General features: G+C 39.0%; 2 protein-coding genes and 1 long non-coding RNA gene across 10 annotated transcripts in view; 2 read left to right on the forward strand and 1 right to left on the reverse strand.

Moving 5' to 3' along the window:
* The window catches only part of LOC128886600 (ATP-dependent (S)-NAD(P)H-hydrate dehydratase), a 63,340-nt gene extending 37,688 nt beyond the window's left edge, over positions 1-25,652 (reverse strand). Inside the window, exons 1-4 of one of the 4 annotated variants that reach the window (XR_008459883.1) lie at positions 18,011-18,198; positions 17,679-17,874; positions 17,356-17,597; positions 836-2,144 (exon numbers count right to left, since the gene is read on the reverse strand). Coding sequence is in view for 2 of the 4 variants with exons in the window: in XM_054141635.1 (XP_053997610.1) it covers positions 23,796-24,740 (945 nt within the window). In the remaining 2 variants the exon portion in view is untranslated. Of the gene's footprint in view, positions 1-835; positions 2,145-17,355; positions 17,598-17,678; positions 17,875-18,010; positions 24,772-24,998; positions 25,122-25,464 lie in introns of those variants that run through there. The other 3 variants (XM_054141635.1, XM_054141636.1, XR_008459882.1) reach the window with 3 other exon arrangements.
* LOC128886606 (uncharacterized) lies at positions 6,658-7,773 on the forward strand. Its single transcript, XR_008459884.1, has 3 exons — positions 6,658-6,803; positions 6,868-7,059; positions 7,154-7,773. It is a non-coding gene; the product is annotated as an uncharacterized LOC128886606 (long non-coding RNA).
* LOC128886594 (bumetanide-sensitive sodium-(potassium)-chloride cotransporter) lies at positions 7,879-23,417 on the forward strand. 5 transcript variants are annotated; one of them, XM_054141615.1, is made up of 20 exons: positions 10,916-11,132; positions 11,840-12,065; positions 15,298-15,433; positions 16,580-16,640; positions 17,363-17,618; positions 18,206-18,459; positions 18,736-18,850; positions 18,987-19,315; positions 19,403-19,634; positions 19,720-19,841; positions 20,019-20,218; positions 20,302-20,449; positions 20,610-20,851; positions 20,945-21,153; positions 21,237-21,348; positions 21,471-21,574; positions 21,768-21,882; positions 22,006-22,151; positions 22,237-22,348; positions 22,478-23,417. In XM_054141615.1, exons 3-20 carry the CDS (start codon positions 15,333-15,335, stop codon positions 22,611-22,613), a joined length of 2,994 nt encoding a protein of 997 aa, XP_053997590.1. In that variant the 5' UTR covers positions 10,916-11,132; positions 11,840-12,065; positions 15,298-15,332; the 3' UTR covers positions 22,614-23,417. The 5 variants fall into 5 exon arrangements, 4 of the variants coding, with proteins under 4 accessions (XP_053997593.1, XP_053997590.1, XP_053997592.1 ...); XM_054141617.1 differs by having other exon boundaries at positions 11,840-12,055; XM_054141618.1 differs by lacking the exons at positions 10,916-11,132; positions 11,840-12,065 and adding an exon at positions 7,879-8,010.
* Positions 25,653-26,098: the final 446 nt, after the last annotated feature.

Raw genomic sequence — 26,098 nt, forward strand, 5'->3', positions numbered from 1 at the left:
TTTGACGTCAGCTCGATCGACAAACTCAAAATTGATTGGATCTGCTATTGGTAGAGTTGGAGGATGGAGGAATCTGTTTCAAACGAATCGATGTTCGAATGAGTAATTGTCCAGTCGCAGAAACCAGTTTATTGTTTACACAACGTTAAAAGGTTTTGCTTTTTAACGTCCTATAGCTTTTAACCGCAACAGTCTGTCTCATATCAGACAATTCCAATGCATAGGATGATCTTGCATTCCAAGATTTATAATAAAATTCGTAGACAAATATATTAGGTTGTCCCAAAAGTTTCTTTCGCTTTATTAATAAGTAATACATGCACAATAGTTTATGTTTTATGTTACATTACTGAATTGTGCACAATTCATTTTTCTCCATTACTGTTACAACATGAATATACAGGGTGTCCCAAAACTCGGGGAGGAGCCGGAAATGGGGGGTAGCTGAGACGATTCTGAACAACAATTTCCTTTGCAAAAATGTCGGATGGGGCTTCGTTAAGGAGATATTAAGCGAAAACCCCGACCAATCAGAGCGCGCGTAGACCGTTGGAGCGGCCGCGGTAGCGAAGGCTACGCGCTAGGCGGCAGCGTCAATGTCCTTCGATGCACGTCGAGTCACTTGTTCGCGTGCAAGCGCGGCCACCAGCGCGTAGCCTACGCTACCGCGGCCGCTCCAACGGTCTACGCGCGCTCTGATTGGTCGGGGTTTTCTCTTAATATCTCCTTAACGAAGCTCCATCCGACATTTTCGCAAAGGAAATTGTTGTTCAGAATCGTCTCAGCTACCCCCCATTTCCGGCTCCTCCCCGACTTTTGGGACACCCTGTATATCTGCAAGTAACTTTTGCTGTAATCACGTGAAATCTGTCCAAGAACCGTAGTTATGCAACTCTTAAAGAAGACAGAAAATGTGTTTTCAGGTTACGATCGAAGGCTTCGAACTCAAGGGTATTTTATGTAGAAGACACGCCGCGCAAAGTAAGTGCAACTTGATATTACCGCAGCTTCAATTTATGCAACTTTATACGAAACAATGAAAGAAATTGTAACGTTTTCTCTAAAATTCTACTGTTGACTTGATGTAACTTGCATTAGGCATAGAGAGAAAACGCGAGGACGTCGAAGAAAGTCAGGACCGACGCACTGCGACTCTGAAATCATTCTCCTAAACTCGTCCACTTGACCTTTATACGAACATTCCATGAAACATTCGATAACATTTAACTCGAGACTATCGACGGTAATGGAAAATGAATTTCAATTTTTAATAGATTTATAGTTCATCAATTTCAGAATTTTAATATGAACAGAAGCGATATGTAGCCTTTGTACATTTCTAGAGATAAAATTAATCATAGATAAGCGAACGATAACATGAAAGTAACGAGAGCATAGAATTAAATACCAACACTATCCGGAAAAGTAGATAACGTTTGCTTTTGTGGGAAAATTTAAACAAGTTTTATCGTAGAATAAAAGTACTCGGATAAATTAACGCACAGAAAGATATTTATTCGTAATCCTTTGCGACGTTAAGTTCCTTAACATGTCGACTGCCAGACAAATATTCTTGAAAGTTTCCGCTAAAGTGAAATATTATTTAAATTATTAATGACTGAATAATCAAAAATTTATCGTTGTATTTATTTCTGTAATTTCATAAAAATTCATGAATTTCATTTAAATTCATTTCCTTTGATACTTGACTTACAGAATTAAGTTTTTTAGTTCTTCGGTGAAAAACACTGTCACCCATATGTGGGTGACATGGCGATCAACGTGTTAAACAATCGGAAGAAAGACTAAATTAGCTACGTTCCAGGTGTTTTTCGATATTTCCGTCGTGATGTCTTTGACCCTTCGCCTGGTACCTGATGGATGTCCTTTTTCGTTACCGTCCTAGCACCGCAGACATTCTCCCCATTCCTTCGGTTTGTTGCTCCGTTTTTGTACCTCTATTATACTCAGTCAGTATTCCTGTGTTCATCAAAGACGAGTTCATCGAAGTTTTACCGTGGCTGAGCCGCCTTACCCAGGTGGTCTACAAGATCGTTTGCTGGATCGGACTGGCTCGAACTGGATTGGGGCTGTTGGATCTCGACATGTCTGGGTTGGTTTACTCGATCGTAGAAGGAAACATACTGCAAATTGATACACGCATATTCGCGAAATTATTGTTTAAGGAGAACCCGCTGTCCGAGTATTATTTCTTCGAATTCTTCGTCCACCTTTCGTTGCAGATTTTTGTAATTTTAATTTCCACGATGTTTTCAGATTTTACACCATTCACTTTCGTACGAATACAGTTTCAACGCGGTCGCTTTGGATCTCGTTCCTAATTAAGCATGGTTACTTTTTTGAGTGGTTTCCAGATTTGAAGATATTTCGTTAATGCATGTGAATATTAGATAAAGAAGACGATCATCGTAATCGAAGCTTGTTCTTGGAGAAGATAGTGGAGTCTCGAGTACACAGACGTTTTATAACACAGTATAAATAATCAAGATGTCACATACATTTTGATATCTGTTTAAGCGTTTTTCGTATTTATATTTTATGTAAAATATTCATTTGCAATCCGAAGTGTCTTGGTTCAAATCTGACTCTAGATATAATATTAGATAATAATAATTTCTTATATATTTTGCTACAGAATATATCTAACATTTAAGTCGAGAATTTACTTTATCTTGAAACTGCTGCCACAGGGCGGCCAGAATTTTTTTCGTAAAATGTCTGGACGAGACGTGAGTCAGTTCTAGATTGAATAGGTTCGCGCTGGTTGCGAGCTGGGTTTGCGACACATCCGAATTAAAATACTGGAAAAGCGTGCATTATCTCGTGTGTTTAACCAACTGTTCGTTAAACTGATTGATCAGTGACTCCGTGGGGTAATTGTGTTCTTAAATTACAGCACTCGTCATCTTATCGTCTAAGTTACCGGTTTACGAGCACTTGTCTCGAATAAGACTCGGTTTTAAACTAGGCGATATCGTATTCCGTAACTCTCCCTCGTACGTAGCTTTTAAAATTGTGTTCCTTTTGCTGTACAAATTTTCAAATATAACATTTTAAACGGACTCGTGTTTGAAATTAATTTCGACGGGAGACATCGAGTACAAAAATGGAACACAGTCCTATCAAATAAAGCCATTCTTCGATTAATCAAAGGGTGATAATGTTCGTCGCGTAACATTACGATAGCCAGTTTCCCCTCCGAATATTTCATTCAAAAGATTATGTAATCTTGCGTAATATAACTTCTAAAAACATATCAATCACAACTTACGTTCACGTTCACTTTATATAATCTATTATTCTACTAACTCACATTTACAATTTATATTTATATATCCTGGAGTAAACCTCCAATGAAAGAAATTTGAAATTTATCGAGTGTTACCAATCGGACGTTTAAACAATTTGCCCAAGAGTAAAGCATCGAGCAAGAGAGCTAAAATTTAGGACAAAAATTCACGACCTGCATCAGTAGGAAAATTCTTAGATTGGCAAAAGATTGAATAATAAAAGGTCATGCCATTTTACATGGAGCGACGTGAACGCGGTTCCAACATTCGTGCAGTTTCCTTGAACCATTCTCCAACGTCACGTAAGATTTTTCCCCGATGCAATGAACCTTACCTCGCCTCGATGAAGTAATTTCTTGTACGGGTGATGGCGTGCACGCGCGAGAAATGTACAGAGTCCGTAGTTTATGAAGGGACATGCTAACCCGATACACGAATTCCTGCTGCTTTATTTAGAATCCCCTCGAAAACGCATAAAACGCATATAACGCGTGGCCATGTGTACGTAGAAACTTTAAGCGCGTAACCGAGCATAAAACTGAAGAGGTTTAAATATTTATCTGCACTTCCTGTCCCCCGTGCAATTGCGCGCAGACCGCATCCGCCAAATGCAACGTCTTTGACAGAAATTTTGGACGATCTAAACGGTCCCTTGTAACCCCACGAAACGAAAACAAAGTAACCTTTTTGTGTGAATTAAAACTGAACCGTGCTACCTCTAAAACGTTTCGGTTTTCTACTTTTATTGGTAATATCGAGCAACTATTATATCGGCAGGTCCTTTTAGACAACCCAAGGAACAAAAAGGAATCGATACCTGTCCGAGGCAGAGAGTAATGTTCCTTCGGAGATCTATTCTTTCTTTTTATATTTTCCACGTAGGCATTTCGCCATTATAGGGCCGTTTTCGCGGCATCGGAAAAATAAAGATCGCGGAGACCACGAAACCGTGATTATTTTTTCCGTTTCTTTTATGACTACTCAAGGCAAGATCGTAAAAAAAAATGCGGTCAATCTGAGATGCTCGTCGAAGAAAGGTAACAACATAATTTTTCTTTACTCTTTCTTAATGTTCCTTCTCCTCACCAAATACTGGATACTGGTATTAAATTTTCTAGGCTTGGCTACTTGCGAAATAGAACTGTCAAGTATCTATTCTAGCCTAAGGGCACGGTAAAAAAAAACTGCTGAGCCTCCAAGGGTGTCGTGAAAAAGTTGCTGAGCCACCACGAGTGCCGTGACCAGAACTCAACGAAATAAAAATGCAAAGAAATAAAAGCAATCCGTAAAATGTACACGTGTACTTTAATCAAAGTGACTCGATGCATATTTTAGTTGAGCATTTTGAAGGCTCCACATTTTCTCGTCTTACTACTTACGCGGAGCACGTACCATTCAATTTTTTCTCTACAAGTGTGTGCCTTACAAAAATTCGAAAACAATTAGCCAAAAAAGTAACGGAGAATCTGACGTCCAATTAAATTTACATATTTCATAGTATCTATCATCCAGTAGAAATAAATTTCTGGCAAAGGCATTGCGATGGCGCCAGCGCGTGAAATTGTTGGCACGCTAACCCCAAGTGGCGTTATGATTCAACCGCGAATTTGATGGTTGACAAACAGTATTCTATGGATTGGCTATTTTAAACTAAAGTTATTCCAATGAATACTCCGCGGATCGTTCAAGTTCCTTTACCGAGTAATTTTATTTGGCTGGCAGCGCATCAAACTTCCGCTTTCCTGTTTCCGTTCGAGCCAACTTTCCGCATTTTTCGGATATTTATCAGGCGTATTTTTGGCAGTTCCGGATTTACACGATCGCATCGTACACACAGGATTTCCTGAAATGAACTCCCGATTGAATCGCGTCACGAACGTCTTCGTCCATTTCGGATGAATCGATGAAACGCGACTCGATCCGAGATAGAATTCCAAAAGGAGCTTTATGATTCCGTTGTTTAATCTATTACTCATGTAATCTTACGGTACTCGATTCGATTTTATTGCATCCGAGAATTATGGTTTATTTCTATACCGAAATAGTAACCGCTAATTAATCTCGTTCGCTCTATTTCCGCGCATAACGTCACGGAAAAATCATAAGACCACGGGCTCTTACAAAACACAATTGCATAATGTACTTCGGAGATGATCGAAACGTTTGAAAAGCTCAACCTGTTGCACGGCCATGGACTTCTAAAAAAAGTTGATCGCAATAGATCCCATCCTTCACCTCCGTAGCCTTTACCAAGCGTCTTGAAATCATCCGTGACACTGTACAGAGCTTCTACTGAAAACGCTTCGATTTTATTTACGACATTTCTTTTTTGATCTCTTCAAATTAGCCTGGTTCGCTATCGAGAACACGTGTTCTCTTCGGTGAGAATCAGAAGCTCCAGGGACTTCCGAGTCGAACCGAAAATATTGAAGACTGCGCGCCAAAACTATAGAAGCGATATTCTAACCGCGTTTTAACGTTCGCATTGTTTATATAAACGGATGCGAGACATCAAAGAAATTCCTTTTCGAACTGAAACTGTAACCAAGGTCTGACAAACATTGGTTATGTTATTTTAGCTATCGGACAATTCATCGCCTAGAACAACTTCCTCGCATGATGGTGTTGCACTGAATTGTGGGAATTAATTATATTTAATTACGATGGTGAATAAGTTTAATCAGTGAGGTCAGATCTGATCGTAACGCGACACGTGATTCGTATCGTTCGTAACAACAACAACAAAATTTTCCGCGAACGAGCGAAAAAACCGATGCGGGACAATCGGTGAACAGTACTTATGACTTTCAAACGATAACGGTCTAGTTCGTATCAGTTTTATCCGGTAAAATAATCGAAGATGTCTCGCGACATCTTTCATTGTCCAGTAATGTATTCGCCGCGAGCAATGAAGCAAGCAATTGCTTTTTAATTGGTGACGCGTGTCTCGACAATTGAACTCGTAAAGTTTGACACAAGTCCCTCCGTTAACGAGTACAATAATTTCGTGATTCATAATTTAGCGCTGTGTCCGAGACGTTCGCGCGTAGTATTATCACGTTTGAAGCTGCGAACGATACTCGAGAATCGTTTGATCACAGCTGGAAGGACTCCTGGAGTTTCGAACGACCCCACGCACTTCTGGATTATATACAACCTGTTTAATTTTAATCTTTTGATCTTTGATTTGTACGTTATAATTCGAAACAGTTTCATGCCGCACGTTTAAACCTTTGTCGCGCTATTTTACTTAAGGGGGCATTACCGACCAACTGCCTAACTATTTAATTGGCAACAGAGATTTCACAGAGAAGCCAACGTTCTTCTCCGTTCTTCTCCTGAAAAGATTCAGTTACGTTTTTTCTCCTCGAGATATTCGACGACATCCTTACGTGTCTTCGCCGATGTTAGTTGCAAGTAATTGGTATGCGGAGTAATTTTAGGAAGTAGGACGTGCTACAGCTGTTTTCCAAGCGAAGACAGAAAGAACTGGTAAAGGAAAATGATGCATCGTTTAATAATAACCGTCTTCCAACGACCATAATTTTTTTCACAGATGCAACAGGACATTCGCAAACTGCAGTTGCAATTTTTGAACGGTGGTTGACCAATGATAATATTAGAGTAATAGTTTTTAAATAGATGTAAAATATTCGAATAGTTCTAGAAGCAGAAGTGACATGCGTCGTTCCAATCACAAAAGATTCCCCACCTTTCTATTAGACAATAAAAGTCTTGAACTTTACTAGTTCGTATCTAACATAAGTCGATATCCAATCAGTGTATTGTTATCGATTTCTTTCTATGACGAGTACTTAATTTAGATTGTTTCTATATTGTAGACTATTTAATCGCACAATCGCCGTGCACTACACCGCAATATCTGCCGATCACCGATTGCAGAAGAAAGTTCATCATCCTAATCGATCCACAGTGTGTTAACTTTAGCTGGACATTCGCTACCGATTGTAATAAGGTAGGCTTACAAATATACAATTTAATTTGTCCGAAGTTATCGAATAATCAATGTATGCCAGAAACCGTATCTTCTCTTCCCCAATTACTACTTCACCTGGCTGACCTTCCCATAGTTCTGTTTCCAAGTCTGACATAAATAAAGCGAATAACAGCAGGCTCGTTGGACTTTCTTGCCTGACTTCCGTCTATGTTCAGTTCGTTTCCGATAATCTGCCCTTGTACCTTATCGAGATTGTCTCTTCGTACATTTCCTTAGTTCCTCGAATCGATCATTCTCTACTTCTCTCGTCCCGAAAACTTTCCACGATTAAATACTATGCAATTTGTTTGTTTTGTTGCTCGAATAAAATAAGATCGACCCGATTCAAATGGGTTGCAATTACTCAAGGGACAAGCTTACAGCCTTTCGAGTCACGAATTATTGCAAAAGAAGATCGTAAATTTTATTGAACTTTCGAGGTAAAGGAAATAGTACCGTACGCTTATCCACCATATAATACTCACTGATAAGATGAAGGAAGTTTAACGTCATTAATTCACGAGGCAGTTGTGTCGCGTAATTCGAACCGTTCGGGAATCTCTTTCATCGGTAATGCTAAAAGAAAAACACGACGTACTCTTGGGAAGATAATCAACGACTGAGCTACTTTTCTCCCTGATGAAATTTGCGTTGTACTACGGTTCGATAACGTATCTCCGCAACGTCGACATCAAATCGCAGGTATGTAGTTCGTTAATCTTAAATTGGAATGTCACGATTTGAAAATAGTTAGGCACTTGGTAAAGCGCTTGGTTAAGCTCTCCAGTAACCCCCCAATGTTGGTAACATTTTCTATTTGAATGTGCTGCGAGAACCTTTCTACGACTTCTGTTCTTAATAAATTCTCATTGTGGCTTCTTTCCGAGAGTTCTACGTGCACAATTATCGTATTTAAACAGGTGAGAATTACGATATTTGTCTTTGATAGCAGAATTTTACCTCTTCCTTTGCCCTCCTCCTGCAGAACGAATAACCAGGGTAATTTACTTCATAGTTGTCGAGATTAAAACAGCTCAACTTTGAACAAGTCCGACGTTCTAGCATGCAGCGCCTGTTCATCCTCCATATAAAACTCTCGTTGTGTGATTGTTACAGCTGATGGAAAGGTCTCATCCTCCTCTGTTAGCAAATTCCTCGTTGAACCGATCAAAAAAATTTAATGTCCACATGGTGTTGTGTACGCAAATGCGTTGCAATGTTGACACGCGATCATCGATTGCTACGAAGTTTCCTACTAGAGTCTGCATAAGACGCTGATACATGTGGTGAGCTGCGTGGTTTCCTGAATGAACATGTGGGAGCACATGCGACGCTGTTGATGTACGTGTGACGTGTGCATCGCTACGCACAGCTCTCTGACACGTGGTTTCGCCGATACCGATGTCCTTTTCGATCAATTTACGTGATTTCGCTCATGGGCCTCCGTGTATTCTGCACTTGTGTAAATTTTCAGGTGATATATTCACGACACACTAGCACCTTTGACTACCCGCGAATGTATCGTCTATAATTAACGAACCCATTCTAAATTTATTTTCTAATACATGTGTTCAGTTTCGGTTAGATAGTGTATCGGCAGGAAGTGTTTCGCACGGAAAGTTTTTGTTCAAGTAGCACAAATAGAAATCACTGAAAAATTGGGACACCTAAATCGTTTCATAGAAACGAAAATCCTTGTAACTCGCGAGGAAGCGTGAAAACGTTGCACCCTAGTCGCAGAACTGGAGCACGTTCCGATCGTTCTCGTGAAGTGCCTCTTTCTTCGCTTCGGCCGTTTCCCATCCGTCACCAAAATACTTTTAAACGTAACTAAACAGTTAACCCTGGAAATTAAATAAATACGGTTTTTGTTTCTTAATCGTGTTTCGTTTCAGTTCAGTTTTATAAGAAAACTTCCATGAACATTGACAAAGATTAAAGTATAGAAAAGAAAACAGTTCGAAGTGTCCGGAATATAATGTAAAATATTCAAGCGTTAGTATATTTTCCGCTATTTATGCTGTTTTAAAATGGACGCACTAAACAGAGGGTTTCGCGTCGACATGGTGTTAATATATCGTTTCCGGATCGGTCGAATATGTAATACACTGCGCTTACACGTGGAAAGAAACATTATGCGCTGCGACATCTACGAATTTTTACATGTACGTAAAACACGCAGAAATAATTTTGCTAATTGTTTAACACGTTCAGTGCCGCGTGACGCATATATGTATATGACACTAATGTTCTGGTTACGACGGCGTCATTTTTCGAGCCGTGATATTCAAATACCAAGTAACAGCTTCTTACACTTCTAAGAAACTCACACGGAGACTAATACATATGCAAGCGAGCTTCTCGATTGGATTCTATCGATTTCATAGAAAGTTGAGATTTTCTCAGAATTTAGTCTCATTCAACGAGCATTCGTAGTAAATCTTAACGATAGGGTATGACAACTTTAAATTTCGATGAATAGAAGTCACATATTTCAAGAACATAGAATGAGACAAATGTTTATATGAATTCTTTTTTATGGTTTTTGAGTCATCGATCGACTGCTGAATTAGCTTCCGTATGTTACGATACGCTGTGTATATCTCAGAGGGATGAACGATAACTTAACCAACAAGACGTTCAAAACAACTGGCCTCGAGCAATTCTAGAGAGATTTGTATGTTTGCTAAAAATGCACTGAAATGCGAACCTGCAGACATTGTGTCACAGAGTTTCTCAATCTTTTAAATACTCTTGGTATTATGTCGGATTCGCTGGCAGCTTTCTCGTATACTATACAAAAGCGTTTCAACGCTGGCGATGGGTGTTCGATAAACAAATGTCTTTAAGTGGTCCCAAAAATAAAAATCGAGTAGATCCGAGGAGCAGATTGACTAGTAGCTCTGCAAGATCTAATAATATAAATATTTGTAAACCACGTGCAACATACATTGTAGCAACTTTCAGTAGCTGGTTGCTCGAAATAGTGGCATAAGATTGACTCCCATTAAGAAAGACCAGCGGTAGTCGAATATTGTAAACAAACTATTTATCAGGATCGGTCGTTTCGGATCAGTCTGCAATCGAGAACACGTTCTTCCTATCACAAGTTTAGTATCAGAATCGTTGGGTGATGAAGGAGTACGATAGTGGCTACTCGTTCTCAAGAAAAAAAACATTCGAAATTCTAAAGCTCCTACTGAGAAACTCTTTGCATTCAAAAAGTATTCAACATATCGCTTTCATCCCTTCCTATTTTCAACCTCGATTTCTCCCTGCGATCCATCCGAATCGATTCGATCCAGATCGAGCCCCGTCGATGCTTTCATCTTGCTTGTCCCTCGCGTGTCAACCCGAGACGCATATATCGCCCCCCGCGAAATCAACGGGACTCTGATGCGCCATCCAGTAATTGATAGATCGATTTAGTGGCCACGGGTCTTTGACTCGCGCCAATAAACCAAGCCTATCCTCCTATAGCGTTATTCTTTACCACGGTTTACTCGATCGACTATATACGCGTGTGTGAATCGTGGGATGTGATGTATGTGCGTGTGTTGGCGCACGCGCCACCCGCGTGTGTATTTAAGTGGGTGTGCAGGCGTGTGTTTGGAAGAGTTTTACGGAGAAAGGGAAGCTCGACGCATGCTTCCTTCCTTAATGTCGGCCGGCCCGAAGGATTCGAGTGTTGCAACGGTGTTCAGTGGCTCGCGTTGGATCTCCAGTGATCGTTCTAGCGAACTCCGTGGATCGCGCGCGTTCCGTGAATCACGGGTGGATCGCGTTCCCAGGTTAACGTCGACTTCCCAACTAGTCGGCAACCCGTGAGTGACTTCGTTTTCAAGCGTGTTTACCCGCGCTTATGCCACGAAAATTCCTACGAAGAACAGTTTATTTTTCCTCCTCGTCTCCTCCTCGAATTTTTCGAGCCCCTCCGGTGTTTCTGCACCAAAAATTGGCCAAAATTCTCAGAGCATAGATTCGAAATGAAGAAATAGATAAAGAAACTTTCGTTCAATTGAAATTACGTTGGACGAATAGAAACTACAGTGTTTTCTATTCGTCACTTTTTCAAGCTTGCTCAAAATTCTCATCCAGATAAACGTCACGAATCGCAAAGGAAAGACGAGCAATCATTTAAACGTAACCGTTACTCTTTGTATATAAAAATGAAAATTTGAATGCCGGTGAGTCGAGAAGTCGAATCGAGAACGCCGATTCTCGTTTCAAGCTTTATTATTTAGAATAACGCGTACCTTTCAATGTCTGGTTTAGGTCTCTTTCGGTATACATTAGTCGTATCCATAATTATTCTAAATTGCAATTTTGTATACCCAAGGAGACTTAAACCAGAGATCGAAAGATGTATTCGCGCCCTAATGGCAGACCATGTAAGCTACATTTTTGCTCATCTTTAATTTGCAAATTCTACGGTCGTCGATTGATCGAAAGAGTTAGCGCGGCTTTCGTTTGACGGTTTAAACACTCGTGCCCGGAGCAGAGGACGAAAACTACTTTTGTTCTTTTTTAGGATAAGTACCGACTCCTGCATGTGAACTTGCTGTTCCGTTCTTCGACGGACGTTGTTGCATGACCACTTTACGACACGAAGTGATAGCGAGAGAAGGAAACTATTTCTGTTCGTGTATATTCTTTTCGTTAAATTTTCATTTTGAGAGGACGCTTCGTTTTCGTTAAGTACTTGTCACGATGTCACTGTCTGCATGGTGTTACTGCATGTCGAATGGTAATTTCACGTAAGTTTCATAAAGATAGTATCGTTATTGAAGTTTGTATATTTCGAAAATAATGACGAAGGAAGAAGTAGTTTTGTTTGTTCTTACGGATAAAATTCTGATCAACGCTTGCGAGCTGCCCGTTGCTGTTTCGATCTTAGGCAGACGCTATATAGCCAGCTTGTGATTTTCAGTCTAAGTGAAGAGAAAACTATTCCCGTTCGCGTTTATTTTTTTTGTAAATATTTCTTTTTAAGACGACGCTTTATTTTTGGGAAGTACTCGTTACGTCACGATGTCGCTGTGTACGCGGTATTATTGCACTATGAATGCAAACGTAGCGTAAGTTATTTCCAACATTTTCACCTTATCGTTTACGTTAAGTATAATAAATATGATTCAAGTAGCGTCGAAGCTATCGCATATCAATCGATTCGATTGACTTCTGTTTACAACGATGTTCCGTTTTGATACAGCTCAGCGTAAACGTACATAAGTTTGCGATGCTAATTTAAACTCTTACTCTAATTTCCACTAATCTCGTACAGTTATCTGTCAAATTCGTTCTAGATTTCACTTACGTGTACTCGTGTTTTCCAATCGTGTCTTCGATACGTAAACTCTTCGTCGGTAAAATATATTTCGCACGGAAATTTCGTGACCAGAAGTTCTATACCGTTTAGCATTATTTTACAGTGACGATCGAAAGGAAATGTCTTTCTATTACCAATCTTTCATGTTACTAGAAATATTTACCACTTTCCGTTATTAGCTTTTGTCTTCGCACAAGACTGAACTAAATAGAGTATACTTTTAATAATATTTACTCTTCGTACGCGTGTCATATTATGCAACCATTTGATACTACCGAAAATAGAAACATTCTTCCTGGATAAATGAATCGTGATAGTAGAATTAGATTTCACGGTATTGCGCTTCGTTTACCAAAACATAACTTTGAAGTTCGGTTGCAGACGCGCGCACTTAAACAGGACATAATCTCCGACGAATACGCAAACTGAACGCGTTTATTATTAGTTAACATTTTTATTCGTAAACGTGTGACATAAGAAAAAAAAAAAAAGAAATCAAAGAAGAAAAAGCGTGGCCATTCTTATCCGAGCGAAACTCAGAACTTTTTGTCAAAAGCCCTCGAATTCCATTCCTATGACATTCATTTCGTGAAATCGCGAAAAAATTCTTTTATTCTTCGACAAGTTTCCGTAAATGAACTGCAATTCTTTTAGCGTCTCCAATATTTTTTTTTCTTTCAATGGTTATTGTTTACGACAGAAAAAACCAGACAGATGGGTTTTGCGCAACGTCGGTCGCATCATCTCAGCCGTGTATCGACAATCACGATAACAAATCATCAGCTGCCAATTACCTTAACAAATTATAAATTCGCTCTGCGTCGGGGTGTCTTATTTACTTAAGAACAAGAATTCGTCACGCAGAACAGGTGTCGCGTCGTTTGCGGTTCTTTGACTTTTGTGCCACGAATATACGAGATGAAACATCTTTTTACGTTTGTGGAAATCATTGAATTTCCTGAAACGCGAAAAGAATTACAGAACCATTCTTTACCTTTACAATCTTAAAAGTACTCGATTCCCATATCTCCGTTCATGTAAACAAGCAAAAGTAGAGCAGAAGAATTAAGAAACAGCTCGTCGAGGATTACGATATCTGGATCGATAGAAATGAAACTTACAAAATGGATTTCGATAAAATAGGTCGCGTGCTAGCGAAGCGATAAAAAATTCGTCATTTAAGTAGATTATGGGTAAACTGATTTTAGTGGGGCAAGGTTCTTCGGAAATGAAGTAAGTACAAATTTGATCGATATGTATCAATCCTTTACCTGTGCAACAGTAATCACGCGATTCACAATAGATCCTCGAGTACGCGCGTGCTGTCAGCGATCGACAAAATTCCTGTCCGCGGACAAAGTTTCGAACAGTGAAGAAAAGGCCAGAACGATGGAATTTGGCATCGAAAGAGCTAATGGCAAGGTAAAAGCTCTGGCAAGGCTGATCTTTGGTGGTACCGAGAAGGTACGCGGCGCCAGGCTGTTTCGTTCAAGCATTGTGGCAACAAATTTGCCTTTCTTCGAAAATCTATTTTTCCATCGGCTCTCCCGCGCACGCGTACTGACTTTTTCCCCCCTAACGTCCCCCCGATCTTCAAAAATACGCGAAGGTTAAGAACGCGAAACTATAAACAATCGTGATCCGCGCGCAATGCGTCTCGTTTTTTTCTCCATTCCTTTGTGTATTAGAACAAAGACGAGCGAAATCTTCGAGACATTTATTTGTTTACGTATGTATTTATTAAAAGGATAGATAGCCGTTTTCTGGAAGTAATAATGGAAGCAATTGTAGGAGTCTAAACGAAAAATAAGACAACGGGGATTCGAACCCACGATCCTCGAATCCACAGTCGACCGCTTTACCTACAAGACCAATCCCGTACCCTTATTTGACTCCTTATTGTTGGGTATGGGAGACGCGGACACTACACAATCAACGCGCACATCTCGTGCATGCTACTGTATTTTTGAAATTGGAGGAGAAGGGTCGTTTACCTCTTTCAGAGGTCTTCACGTTCGTTTATAAACGCACAGAGTAATTAAAGAAAAAACAATTCCTCGCATTTGTATGCACAATTCATTTCGAACCCAACGGAACGCCTGTTGGCATGCTGCGACGAATACCAGCAATTAAAGTAGAATGTATCGCATGAATACGACGGAAATACGATTACTACGGAAATTAATATTTAACAAACTATCCTGGGAATAGTTTGAACAGCGTATAAGCAAGTGGCGAATTAATATTCGCAGAAACGGATAATCATCGCATACAAGTGTGATTCGGAAAATTTGGCAAAGTATCGCGAGAAGTCTTTGGTACGGTGACAAATTGATTTTCTCGGAAGCAAACAATTTGTCAAGATGTTTTCCCAACAATATCAACGAATATTCAACAAATTATACTTTAAAATAATTGTAGATACCAGGCTCGCTCTAGAAAATTCCAACAATGTTTAATCCCTTCTAGCTGTTTGCATTTCTGAAGAACACAGCACGAGCCAGTTCTAAACGAGTTTCATTAAACAAGAATTAGTACATTGTACCAAACGCGTTTCTGTAAACTTCACAGTGCCAAGAACACCTGATACGGTGTTAATTAAACGACCTCGACGATCATTTCGAATACATGAAACGTAAGTAACATGCTTGTCTTTTCAGATTCGACAAGACGCCGTTGACGTCTAGTTAAAGCTATGGATGATGAGGTAATTGGGAACCAAAACAATAAGAGATCACCGATGACACTAAACGTCAGTGGGTTGTGGGACGTTGTCCCACGATTGGATCATTACAGGTAAGCAGAGTTACCACGAATTGTTTGATACATATTCCAAAAACGAAATTCAAAAGCTCCTATAAATGTAATAATTAAAAATATCTCGAGAGCCAGTTGAACTCGCAGTGTTTCGCTCTTGCTGTCATCCTCAGCTAAACATACAGCTCAGGCTTCTCCGCACATGTCGTGCGGAGTTTTTCGAACTCTACATATACAACGCGAGACATGACACACTACACGCGTTGGTCATGTATTTTCAAAGTCCTGATCCGATCGTCAGTAAACGCGTATAAATCGAAATCGATATACTGATAATTTTAATTCGGAAAATAGATAACGAATGAAACTAACGTATAGTAATTTAATTAAGTCGTTTATCGTCAATTCAATTTTCATTTCTTTGTTATGCAATATTTTGTTCTACGTTTGAAACCTTGAGTTTTATTTATCCAATAATGGATAAACAGCGAAACATTAATCGAATATATGAATTTTGCTCATCTCTGGTGGTAGAATTTGCTGCCACTACGACAACTGCGTCCAATTCTTCTCTCATCGATTTTCTCGCGTAACATTCGTCCTTAACGTCTTCGAAGGTTCGTAGACAGAATACGACCATCGATTAACTCGTTTGGGATACTCGAACTTCGCAAACACAGATCAAGTATAGCGTTTTAACTCATTGGATTTCAATTCTTGTAATGCCTTTCGATTACGTTCTTTCGGAGACAAACGCTTCTCTGAATGCTCGAATCCAAACGAAGGCTTAGCCACAGATGCGAGCAAACCGAGCAATAAAAAAGTACATTACAAAAACTGTACAATAAATCGACGAATCGGGTCTTCGTAGCTTAATTTTATATTACGGAAGACTTTGAAAACTCGGTAAGTAATTTTACAGCCTGAACAGTTGCGACGAATGTAACGATCTCAAACAATTGATCACATTACACGATTTGATAATTAAACATTGCAATGTTAAAGCTACACGAGAAACCGTTGGCTAACGCAATATTTCAAGGAACTTCGCCGCTCTCATGAGAAAATTATGCTTTTACCATTAACGACCTTTTCCAGCCCATTCATCAGTTTATCCTAATTTAATTAACTTCATTCCCTCGCTAATACCATCGCAGCGAGTGACAAGAACGTCTTTGTTTGTAGATTGAGTCGGCGTGCTAAGAGGCCATCGTTGAGCACCCTGCACGAAGGAAATCTTATAAAGGTAAGATTGCCACATCCTATGGACATTCGTCGTACCACCCTCATCGCAATACCCTTGAACGCACTGAAAAGTCGATACTTTTCCCAAACAATTACTTATCGTAATTGCCAGGGCTCGCGTTCATGCCTGAAGAATTTGTCATCGGTTAAGTGGTTCGTAGAAGACCGAATCTCGCGTGAATTATGAATTTATTCGCGTAATATGTTTTTAATATCATCATTTTTGTACGCTGACGAACTTTTATCATTTATCAGCTCGTTGTATAGCAATTGATTTTTATCGATCGGTTATTGAAAATTTGCACGCAAGATAGCAAAAGGTTGTTATAAACGAGAATGACTACATAATTGATTAAAAATAAAAACTTGTTACAAAATTTCTTTGAATTTAATGTAAAAGAAACGACATTACTTTCTAGTCCCCCCGATATATAAAGTTTGCGCAGCTATATATACTAGAGGATATTAGAAAAAGCGTCAATTTATATATCCTCCTCATAAACTTTGCGAAAGACAGGATAATAGTTTTAATAAAGCGCGAACGAGTGCGCTCGTAAAATTGTTAAACCAAGATTCTAGTTACGCGAAATTAAGTTGTTCAAAAAAGTCGATAAAAGTATTCGAGACGTTTACGCCGTCCTCAGAATTGATTAACGCGCGTTGTATCGCGATGAAATACTGTTTTAAAATAAAAAATAAATATAGACAACGATCACGTTCCAGGACCCCAATATAGAAGCTGGCCAGGTTGGAACATCCCAGCAGAAGCACACAGGAATAAAGCTAGGATGGATTCAGGGTGTCCTTATACCATGCCTCCTCAATATATGGGGTGTAATGCTCTTCCTACGACTGTCGTGGGTGGTAGCTCAGGCCGGCATATTGCAGAGCGTCATCATTATCGGAATATCAGCGTCAGTCTGCGTCATCACGACGCTTAGCCTCAGCGCAATTAGTACTAATGGGGAAGTAAAGGGAGGTGTGTTACGGGACTCCCATTTTCTCGTTCATTTTTCTTGGAAGGTGTGGCATTATGTACCTTGTTGTTACTGCGCATTGCATGTTGAAAATTGTTTTACTTCATCCGTTGTAAAAGTTCCATATGCACAGCAGTGGTCTCAATCTTGGATACATTTGCCACGAAAATGAAACAATTATCCCTTTGCACTCCGAATTCTATTTCAATTTCGTTACCAGTAGCTCCCAATGCTTTTAAGTGTTTCGTTTGAAATTTACTTTAAGTAAAAAATAAGGAAAATTAAATAAATAAAGGAAGAAATAAATTGTTGAAACAATTTCTATTCCTATTGATTTGGTCATGAAAGAATGTCGAGTCGCGCTCGACGTAGGAGTGCAAACAATTAAACGTACTATTACTTGAATGTAAATGAATGGCAACAAAATTAAATTCAACGCCAACGATGCTGAAACTCCACTTTTTGCTCAGTGTTCGTTACGTTATACCTCGGATGATTTTAACATAAATTTCCATTCATTGATTCAAATTGTAGCGACGTGTATGGATCGTCAAGTCCAATGATGTATAAATTGCATAAATTTTTATAGGTGGTATATACTTCATCATATCGCGAACTCTGGGTGCAGAATTCGGAGCCTCCGTTGGTATCGTATTTGCATTTGCCAACGCAGTCTCAGCTTCGATGAACACCATCGGTTTCTGCGACTCTCTGAACGACCTGCTAAAAGAACATAACTTGAAAATTATTGACAACGGGGTGAATGATGTTCGAATCGTGGGCATATTCGCGCTGATCGCTATGATTATGATTTGCGCAATCGGAATGGAATGGGAATCTAAGGTACCATTAATTTCGTTTACTTAACGATTACATACATACAGTCAGTCCCATAAGTATTCGTACCCTCTATATTTATTGAAGAAATTTGTCCAATTTAAATGAATGCTCCATGTTTCCAAATAAATATATAATCGAAACTTTGATTTAGAAACTAAGCCTGTCATTTAAATTAGACAAATTTCTTCAATAGATGTAGAGAGTACGAATAGTTATGGGACTGACTGTATGTATATGTTTCATTTCGATGTAGCACTTAGTAAAATAAGTTTCTTTCAGGCACAAAATTTCCTCATAGCCATCATCATTGCAGCCATCTTTGATTTCCTGATCGGTACTATTATTGGCCCGTCGGACATATATCAGCAAGCACGTGGATTTCGTGGATTCTCTTGTAAGTCGTGCTTAATTCTTTTAAATTTAGCTATTACATTTCAGATCTATTCTTTTTAGACACAAAATGGTACCTCGATTACCGAGACTCAGCTTTAACGTTTGTTTCTACGTAGAACTGTTTGTTAAATCCCTAGCTGAGGTGTTCATGAGCAACATGGGAACGGACTATCGCTTCTCGGAGGGCAGCAACCAAACGTTCTTTTCCGTGTTCGCCATCTTCTTTCCGTCGGTGACCGGAATTCAAGCGGGCGCCAACATATCCGGCGATTTGAAAGATCCAGCGAGCAGCATACCGATTGGAACCCTCCTCGCATTGCTGATTTCGATGTTGAGCTATCTCACGTTCGTCATCTTCGCTGGTGGTGCTGCCCTGAGAGACGCGGGTGGCCAAGTGATCAACGGCACCATCATAAGTTGTATTCCAGAAGTGAATTGTACTCAAGGACTGCACAACAGTTACTCGGTACGACGTTACGTAACCGATACGAAAGCATTACAAAATTAACGTGACAATATCACTTTTTCGTTATCGTGTTCGTTTCACTTCAAGGTGATGCAACTCATGTCAGTTTGGGGTCCGTTCATCTACGCTGGCTGCTTCGCCGCGACCCTTTCGACAGCTCTAACGAACTTGTTGTCGGTGCCACGACTGATACAGGCGCTGGGACAAGATCGAATTTATCCAGGTCTAATCTACTTCAGCAAAGGATACGGGAAACACGGTGAACCGTATCGCGGCTATGTCCTGACGTTCTTCGTTGCAGTGTTATTCCTTTTGATAGGTACGCGATGACGAAACATTTTTCAAGACATTCTAGTATTGTATACTTCAGTATCGATAACGATCGTTATGGTTTTTCGTTTCAGCGAACTTGAATGCAGTTGCACCTTTGATATCGAACTTCTACTTGGCATCGTACGCCTTAATTAACTTCTGCACCTTTCACGCGGCGTTGATTCGACCACTCGGATGGCGGCCTACCTTCAAAGTAAGCGACAAACCAACCTTCCTTCGTTTACTTTCATCGATTGTTTTCTCGTTATAGAGTATAGGATATCAAAATCTGCCAAACTTCGTACCGAACCTCGCAATGTCTTCGAAGAGGCGTTTTCACTTCTAGGACCGTGCAAACTTTGAAATTTGCTTCTTTTGTATTCTTGTATAGTATTACAACACCTGGTTGTCGCTGTTTGGCTTTATCACGTGCGTTGCTATAATGTTCCTGATCGACTGGGTGACATCGTTCGTCACGTTCGTCATCATTTTCGCGTTGTATTTGATTGTCGTTTATCGAAAACCGGATGTGAATTGGGGCAGCAGCACGCAAGCTCAGACGTACAAGACCGCGCTATCCACCGTGTACAGGTAAAAAACACTTTCCTTTTAAGAAACAACAGATCGAATATACGATGTTGAATTGAACATAACTACATAATTGAATTTTCTAGATTGAATTCCATGGACTCGCACGTGAAGAATTACGCACCTCAAATATTGGCGCTAACTGGACCACCCAGCGGTAGACCAGCATTGTTACATCTGGCAAATCTCATTACGAAAAACCATTCGCTGCTGATCTGCGGAGAGGTATATCCGGTAAGCAGTGTAACTAAACAGATTTACTATTCTCGCAACATTCGTCTGTGCTTAACTTCTTTCAACGAAAGAATATTATCATTCGGTTCCATCTTCGAAATGTTTGATCTTACCACTCTATCTGTGCGACTTCGTTGAAACAGTTTAAACGATCTTTCAGACCAATTTATCGTATCGTTTCCGATCTGTACGACTGAGAAATGGCTACGCGTGGTTGCACCAGCAACGCATAAAATCGTTTTACCACGTGGTGGAAGACTTAAGCTTCGAGCGAGGTGCATCAGCTTTGATGCAAGCCTCGGGTGTTGGAAAATTGGCACCGAACGTGGTTCTGATGGGCTATAAAACCCACTGGTCGACGTGCAACTACAAGGATCTTCAAGAATACTTCAACGTCCTCCAGTAAGTCGACAAAAGTCGTTGCTCGTGAAATAATGAAATCGTTCGCTTAAAGTGCGATTACTTGTACATATAAAAATGTTATGCTCATTGCAGCAACGCGTTCGACCAAAAATTAGCCGTGGCGATGCTTCGAATCGCGGAAGGTTTGGATTGCTCTGGAGTTGCAACTGCAAACGGCGACGAGGAACACGGTGCACTGGCGCAGAGTAGCTACGACTTGACGGGAAGCACTTTGATGCACGTCGATAGCAACTTGTCTATGTCCAGCCAAATTCCAAGAGTTCAGAGTGTCCCTACGATGGGTAACAATTTGGATTCTTAATTATGTTTCTGGCACCTTACGATTGATTCGTATACACGATCAAAGATTTAATTTGTATTTTAGGAACTCCGTTTGCGCCTGTCGAGGGACCACAAATAATTAGAGACTCGCCAACTCATGGAAGCGCTCGCGAACACCTCAAACATAAGAGGAAAAATGCAATCGAAAAGTTAATGTAAGATTCAAGTCCATTCCATTCCTCTTATTCGAACGTATCCGAATCGAACGATTAAATAATTATACTAACTGTGTATCCGTAAATGAAATCGTAAAATATTGTCTGTTATAAATATTCAGGGAAAAACGACAAACAATGGCAACTGTGCCTGAACACTTGGCAATTTTCCAGAGGAAACATAAGACTGGCACAATTGACGTGTGGTGGTTGTACGACGATGGAGGTAATTCATAAAATATTTACACGTGCTTGCAAACAATTGGGATATTCGACACTTTGTATCGGGCGTAAAATAATAACACGATACAGACATTATGTTGTTTTAAAACGTTTAAATACGGCATCCCAATTGTTTGCAACCGAAACACCGAAGAATATAGGCTCATTTGTAAGTGGCAGAAACTCTTATTCGGCAGGTTTGACGATCCTTTTGCCATACATTATTAGTACGCGCTCGAATTGGGAGCATTGCAAAATGAGAATTTTTGCGCTGGCCAACCATAAGCAGGACATTGTGGCGCAAGAGAAAGAGTAAGTTTTAAATGATTTATTTCAATTATTTTTGATAATATAAAATAAATAAAATGAGATGAGACTTAGCGAATCGATCGCTGTGTTCGCTCGAAACATTTCGTTAATTTTTACGGATTCTAGAATGTCGGAGATCATGACAAAGTTCAGGATAAAATATACCAGCCTGAAAATGGTGGATGACATTAGCGTACAACCAAAACAGGAAACGCAAGATTTCTTTGACAAACTTATATCCGATTTCCGAAAAAACGATAATTCCGACACAGGTAAACTAACGAAGTACAACCAAACAATAAATTGAAATCGACAATCGTTTGCGCAACCAACGTAATGTTTATGATTTTATCGTAGAATGCTGCGTGACAGAGCTTGAACTTCAATCTCTAAAAGATAAGACCCATAGACAATTGAGACTTCGCGAGTTATTATTGGAGAACTCCAGTCAGTCTACATTGGTTGTGATGTACGTAGTTTTAACATGCACGTAAATAACAACTGCCGTGTTTACTACTTCGTTCGATATCTGTCTGAAATAATTAGCACGAATGACTGAATATTTTGTTCAGATAAATAATGAACTGTCGAATTATAGGTCATTACCAATGCCACGAAAAGGAGCAGTTTCGGCTCCACTTTACATGGCATGGTTGGAAGCGTTAACGAAGGATATGCCACCGACACTTTTAATACGTGGAAACCATACATCGGTGTTGACATTCTATTCGTAGTCCACCGACATTATTCTAAACGATAATATAATTTTAGCCTCTAGAAGATTTGCATTGAGCAGCGTCATGGTAAAGTCAACGCGACAGCAATGACATTTTCTGATGCGGACAGACAGTATTCGGTATATTCATGCCAAAAGTTATTTAAGTGTTACGATCTGTTTTCGTTTTTATATAGTATTTTTCTCAACTTCGAACCCTGTGGTACTTAACGACGATATTATTTTAGCGTAAATGCGAAAGACAAACGATATAGGGACTTCGATGCTTGTAAAAGTTTAAGGTGCGAGAGAAGTATATAATACAAACTCCATGAAAAATGTGCTCTGCCTAAGCACGAGAAATTGTCTTATTTAGTTAGATTAATAATAAACGACTTTTATATTATGTGTGAACACTAGAAACGGTTTGAAAATATGACCGACCATTTTTTCTAAGCATGTACTCAACTTAGCGACATATAATCCATTAACTTAGTAATTGTTTTTGTAATAGGATTAAACATGTAGTAGAGAATTCAGACAGCAAAACAAAAAATGAATATTCTCTATTTCCAATTCATGATTTATATTTATAAAATAATGTCAATTAACCAATTAATTCTGTGAACGCAAACATAATATCGTCTATTGATAACTATGTAAAGGGCAATCTCTTTCCAGACGAAACATTTAATACAAATGCACCACTTGTACATATGATAACTCAAGCAAAATAAGTAAAATGTAATCTACACATAATTGTGAAACATGTAATTTATTTTGTAATGCATTCAACGACATTAAAAATCTAGTATTAATTATATTAGTAATAATTATATCGTTCAGTTCCTGAATGTATGATTCTTCGCCTGAATATAATTAAAACATGTTCTAGATTAATAGCGCGCCGGTAAATCGAAATAGAAACGACTCTTTCATTTTTAGTCGGAATTTAAAAATGTATTAACAAAATGAGTACAATTCAGGAATCAATGCTCCGTGTTCGACTTCTTCCATTGAACGAAGATGTTCTATAATCAATATTAATGAGATTACTGTTTATTGTTAATTACCATATACATAACAGATACATATACAAGAAAAACCTCCCCACTTAGAAACCTTCCCATAAAAATATAAAAGCATTTTACAAAAATATTATACATCAAAATCAAGTACAAAGTCATTTTAATCAAATGGCTCACTTGTTACAATGAGTTTCAAAGATTCTTGCAAAAACAGGCTGTATCTGTTCCAATATATCGGATGTCAGCATTCCTCTCTGTTTTATTTTGTATGCAGATGCATTGCACTCCCTTACTAATCTTGATGCAGCATAGCCTGCAGCTATAGGAGACGACAAAGCGCTCTCGCTACTTCCTGCGCAAATAGCCCACCACCAGAATACAGCCAATGCGCCAACTAATAAATCCCCTTGGCCTCCGCATCTTCGACCAGAGCCGGCCAATCCACACGAGACCGCTTCGGTACCTTTATGCCCATCTGCAATTACATCTTTTGCTCCTTTATGCAAAATTACTACATTTTTTCCTAATGCATCGGCCAAATGCTTAACATCTGCAGTTTTCACCAGTGGTGTAGGTTGAACAGATTTTTCAAGTACTCCTTTTACCAGACGACTGAATTCCATGGCATTCGGAGTAAGAATAACACCTGGATATTCTTTTATGATATCAGGTTTCTGACTCACTAAGAATAACCCATCTGCATCGATTACCAATGGCTTCTTCACTTCACGACAAATTGAAATTAATTCAACGATTGTTTTGAAAATCTTGTCATCTCTACCAAGGCCTGGGCCAATAATGATAACATGTAAACGATCAAGCCAAGGTCTTATTTGTTTGATTGCATCGTATTGATCTAAAACTGGATGAACGATAGGCTCTGGGCTAAATGACTTTAAAGGAATGCTTGCATCCTTTGCACAGAATATGTGCACTAAGTCGCATCCTGTGCGAAGTGCACTCATAGCGGCAAAATATGGTGCACCGGTATATTCTGTACTACCACCAAATATGCCAATTCTGCCATCTTGGCCTTTGTATTTAATATTGTTTAAATTTGGAATTATTTTTCTTATTCCCTTCAACATACGCTCGTCAACTGACACAGATGTAGTCATGGTGGAAACAGAGAGAAGTTTCACTGAATTCCTGTGGGCAAAACGTAAAATAGCAAAAGCCATTCCTTAATTTAACGAAAAATTAATGTACACCAATCGTTTTTCTTTTAACGATTAAGAGTGATATTTAGCATAAATGAACACTGTTTACTTATACATATGTATCTTATCTCTAGTTACAAATTATTGTCAAGTCAATTGTCTGAAGGTTAGACGAAATTGATGAGACAAAAATTATTTACACAAATACAATATTACCTGCAGACTTCTGAACACGCAACTGATGGTTTATACAAACGTTATTTTTATTAAGAAAATATCAGTGAAGAAGAAATCGAACACGAGCACCAAAATAAAATCGGAAGGCAGATAACCTATAACCTACGTATTTCGCATAAATCAAGTTTACATTAATTTTTATTCATCATACGTAATGCGCAAAAACACTAATTCATACAACAATCGTTGAACTGTTAAAAAAACGAAACAGCGTAGCGGAAACTGGAAATTTTAATAAGTGAAAATACGAAAATATAAACGTATGCACAACTGAAAAAAAAAACAGACGCCGGATAGATAACAATGATCAGTCTTTTTAGGTTCTTAGCGCTTTATAACGCAGTTCATTTATTTATGTTGATAAGAAATAAAGATTCCGACATAAAGAAAAATGTAGAGTCGTCACAAAAACAATAAGCAGAATCGTTATCAATACTGTATTCACAATTACTTTTATTACAGATCTAACACGACCGCAGGCACTGCAGCAGACGATATCCACATTACAATTATTATAATTATTAAATTTAAATACACATAACATGTGCTTTTTTCTGTCGACCTATTTTCTCTGGATATTAATATAGCAAATACTTTTTTGAATGTTCACAATGTAAAATCTTCTGCAAACATATTACATAAAATGATAGTAAAGATACGTGTCGAGTCATGACAGAGTGTTGAAAAATGTTAGAAGAAATTATTCTTAATGTTCGCATAACTAATTTAAATTTCGCGCGCTTAATTAGGCGGCATCTACCAATGAATAGGCCAAACTAATTTTAGGAGTTAGGTCAGCGTCGCTACCGGGAAAACGCTCAAGTTTGTCCTCAATAGTTCCTATTTTCACGTCTAACGCCATGTACACTGTTTTTTACCGACAACTATCGGTACATTACCATCATGTCGGTAATTACCATCTAAAAGCGCCATCTAGCGGTGAAAGAAGGAACTATTGAGAACAAACTTGAGCGTTTTCCCGATAGAGGTGCTGACTAAACTCCGAAAACTAGTTCGTCTTATTAACCGCTAGATGGCGACTTGCTATACTTTGAAAAGCGCGCGAAATTTAAATTCGT

This window comes from Hylaeus anthracinus, unplaced genomic scaffold, assembly GCF_026225885.1.
Source record: "Hylaeus anthracinus isolate JK02 unplaced genomic scaffold, UHH_iyHylAnth1.0_haploid 11985, whole genome shotgun sequence".
NCBI lineage: Eukaryota > Metazoa > Arthropoda > Insecta > Hymenoptera > Colletidae > Hylaeus > Hylaeus anthracinus.

What these genes read in the sequence shown, in the direction of transcription:
- LOC128886594 (XM_054141618.1), top strand. Translation starts at nt 15,333, where the DNA reads ATGGATGATGAGGTAATTGGGAACCAAAACAATAAGAGATCACCGATG. An exon ending in GAATGGAATGGGAATCTAAG is followed by an intron (nt 18,460 to 18,735) that starts GTACCATTAATT and finishes AGTTTCTTTCAG; the next exon opens with GCACAAAATTTCCTCATAGC. An exon ending in ATTGTGGCGCAAGAGAAAGA is followed by an intron (nt 21,883 to 22,005) that starts GTAAGTTTTAAA and finishes TACGGATTCTAG; the next exon opens with AATGTCGGAGATCATGACAA.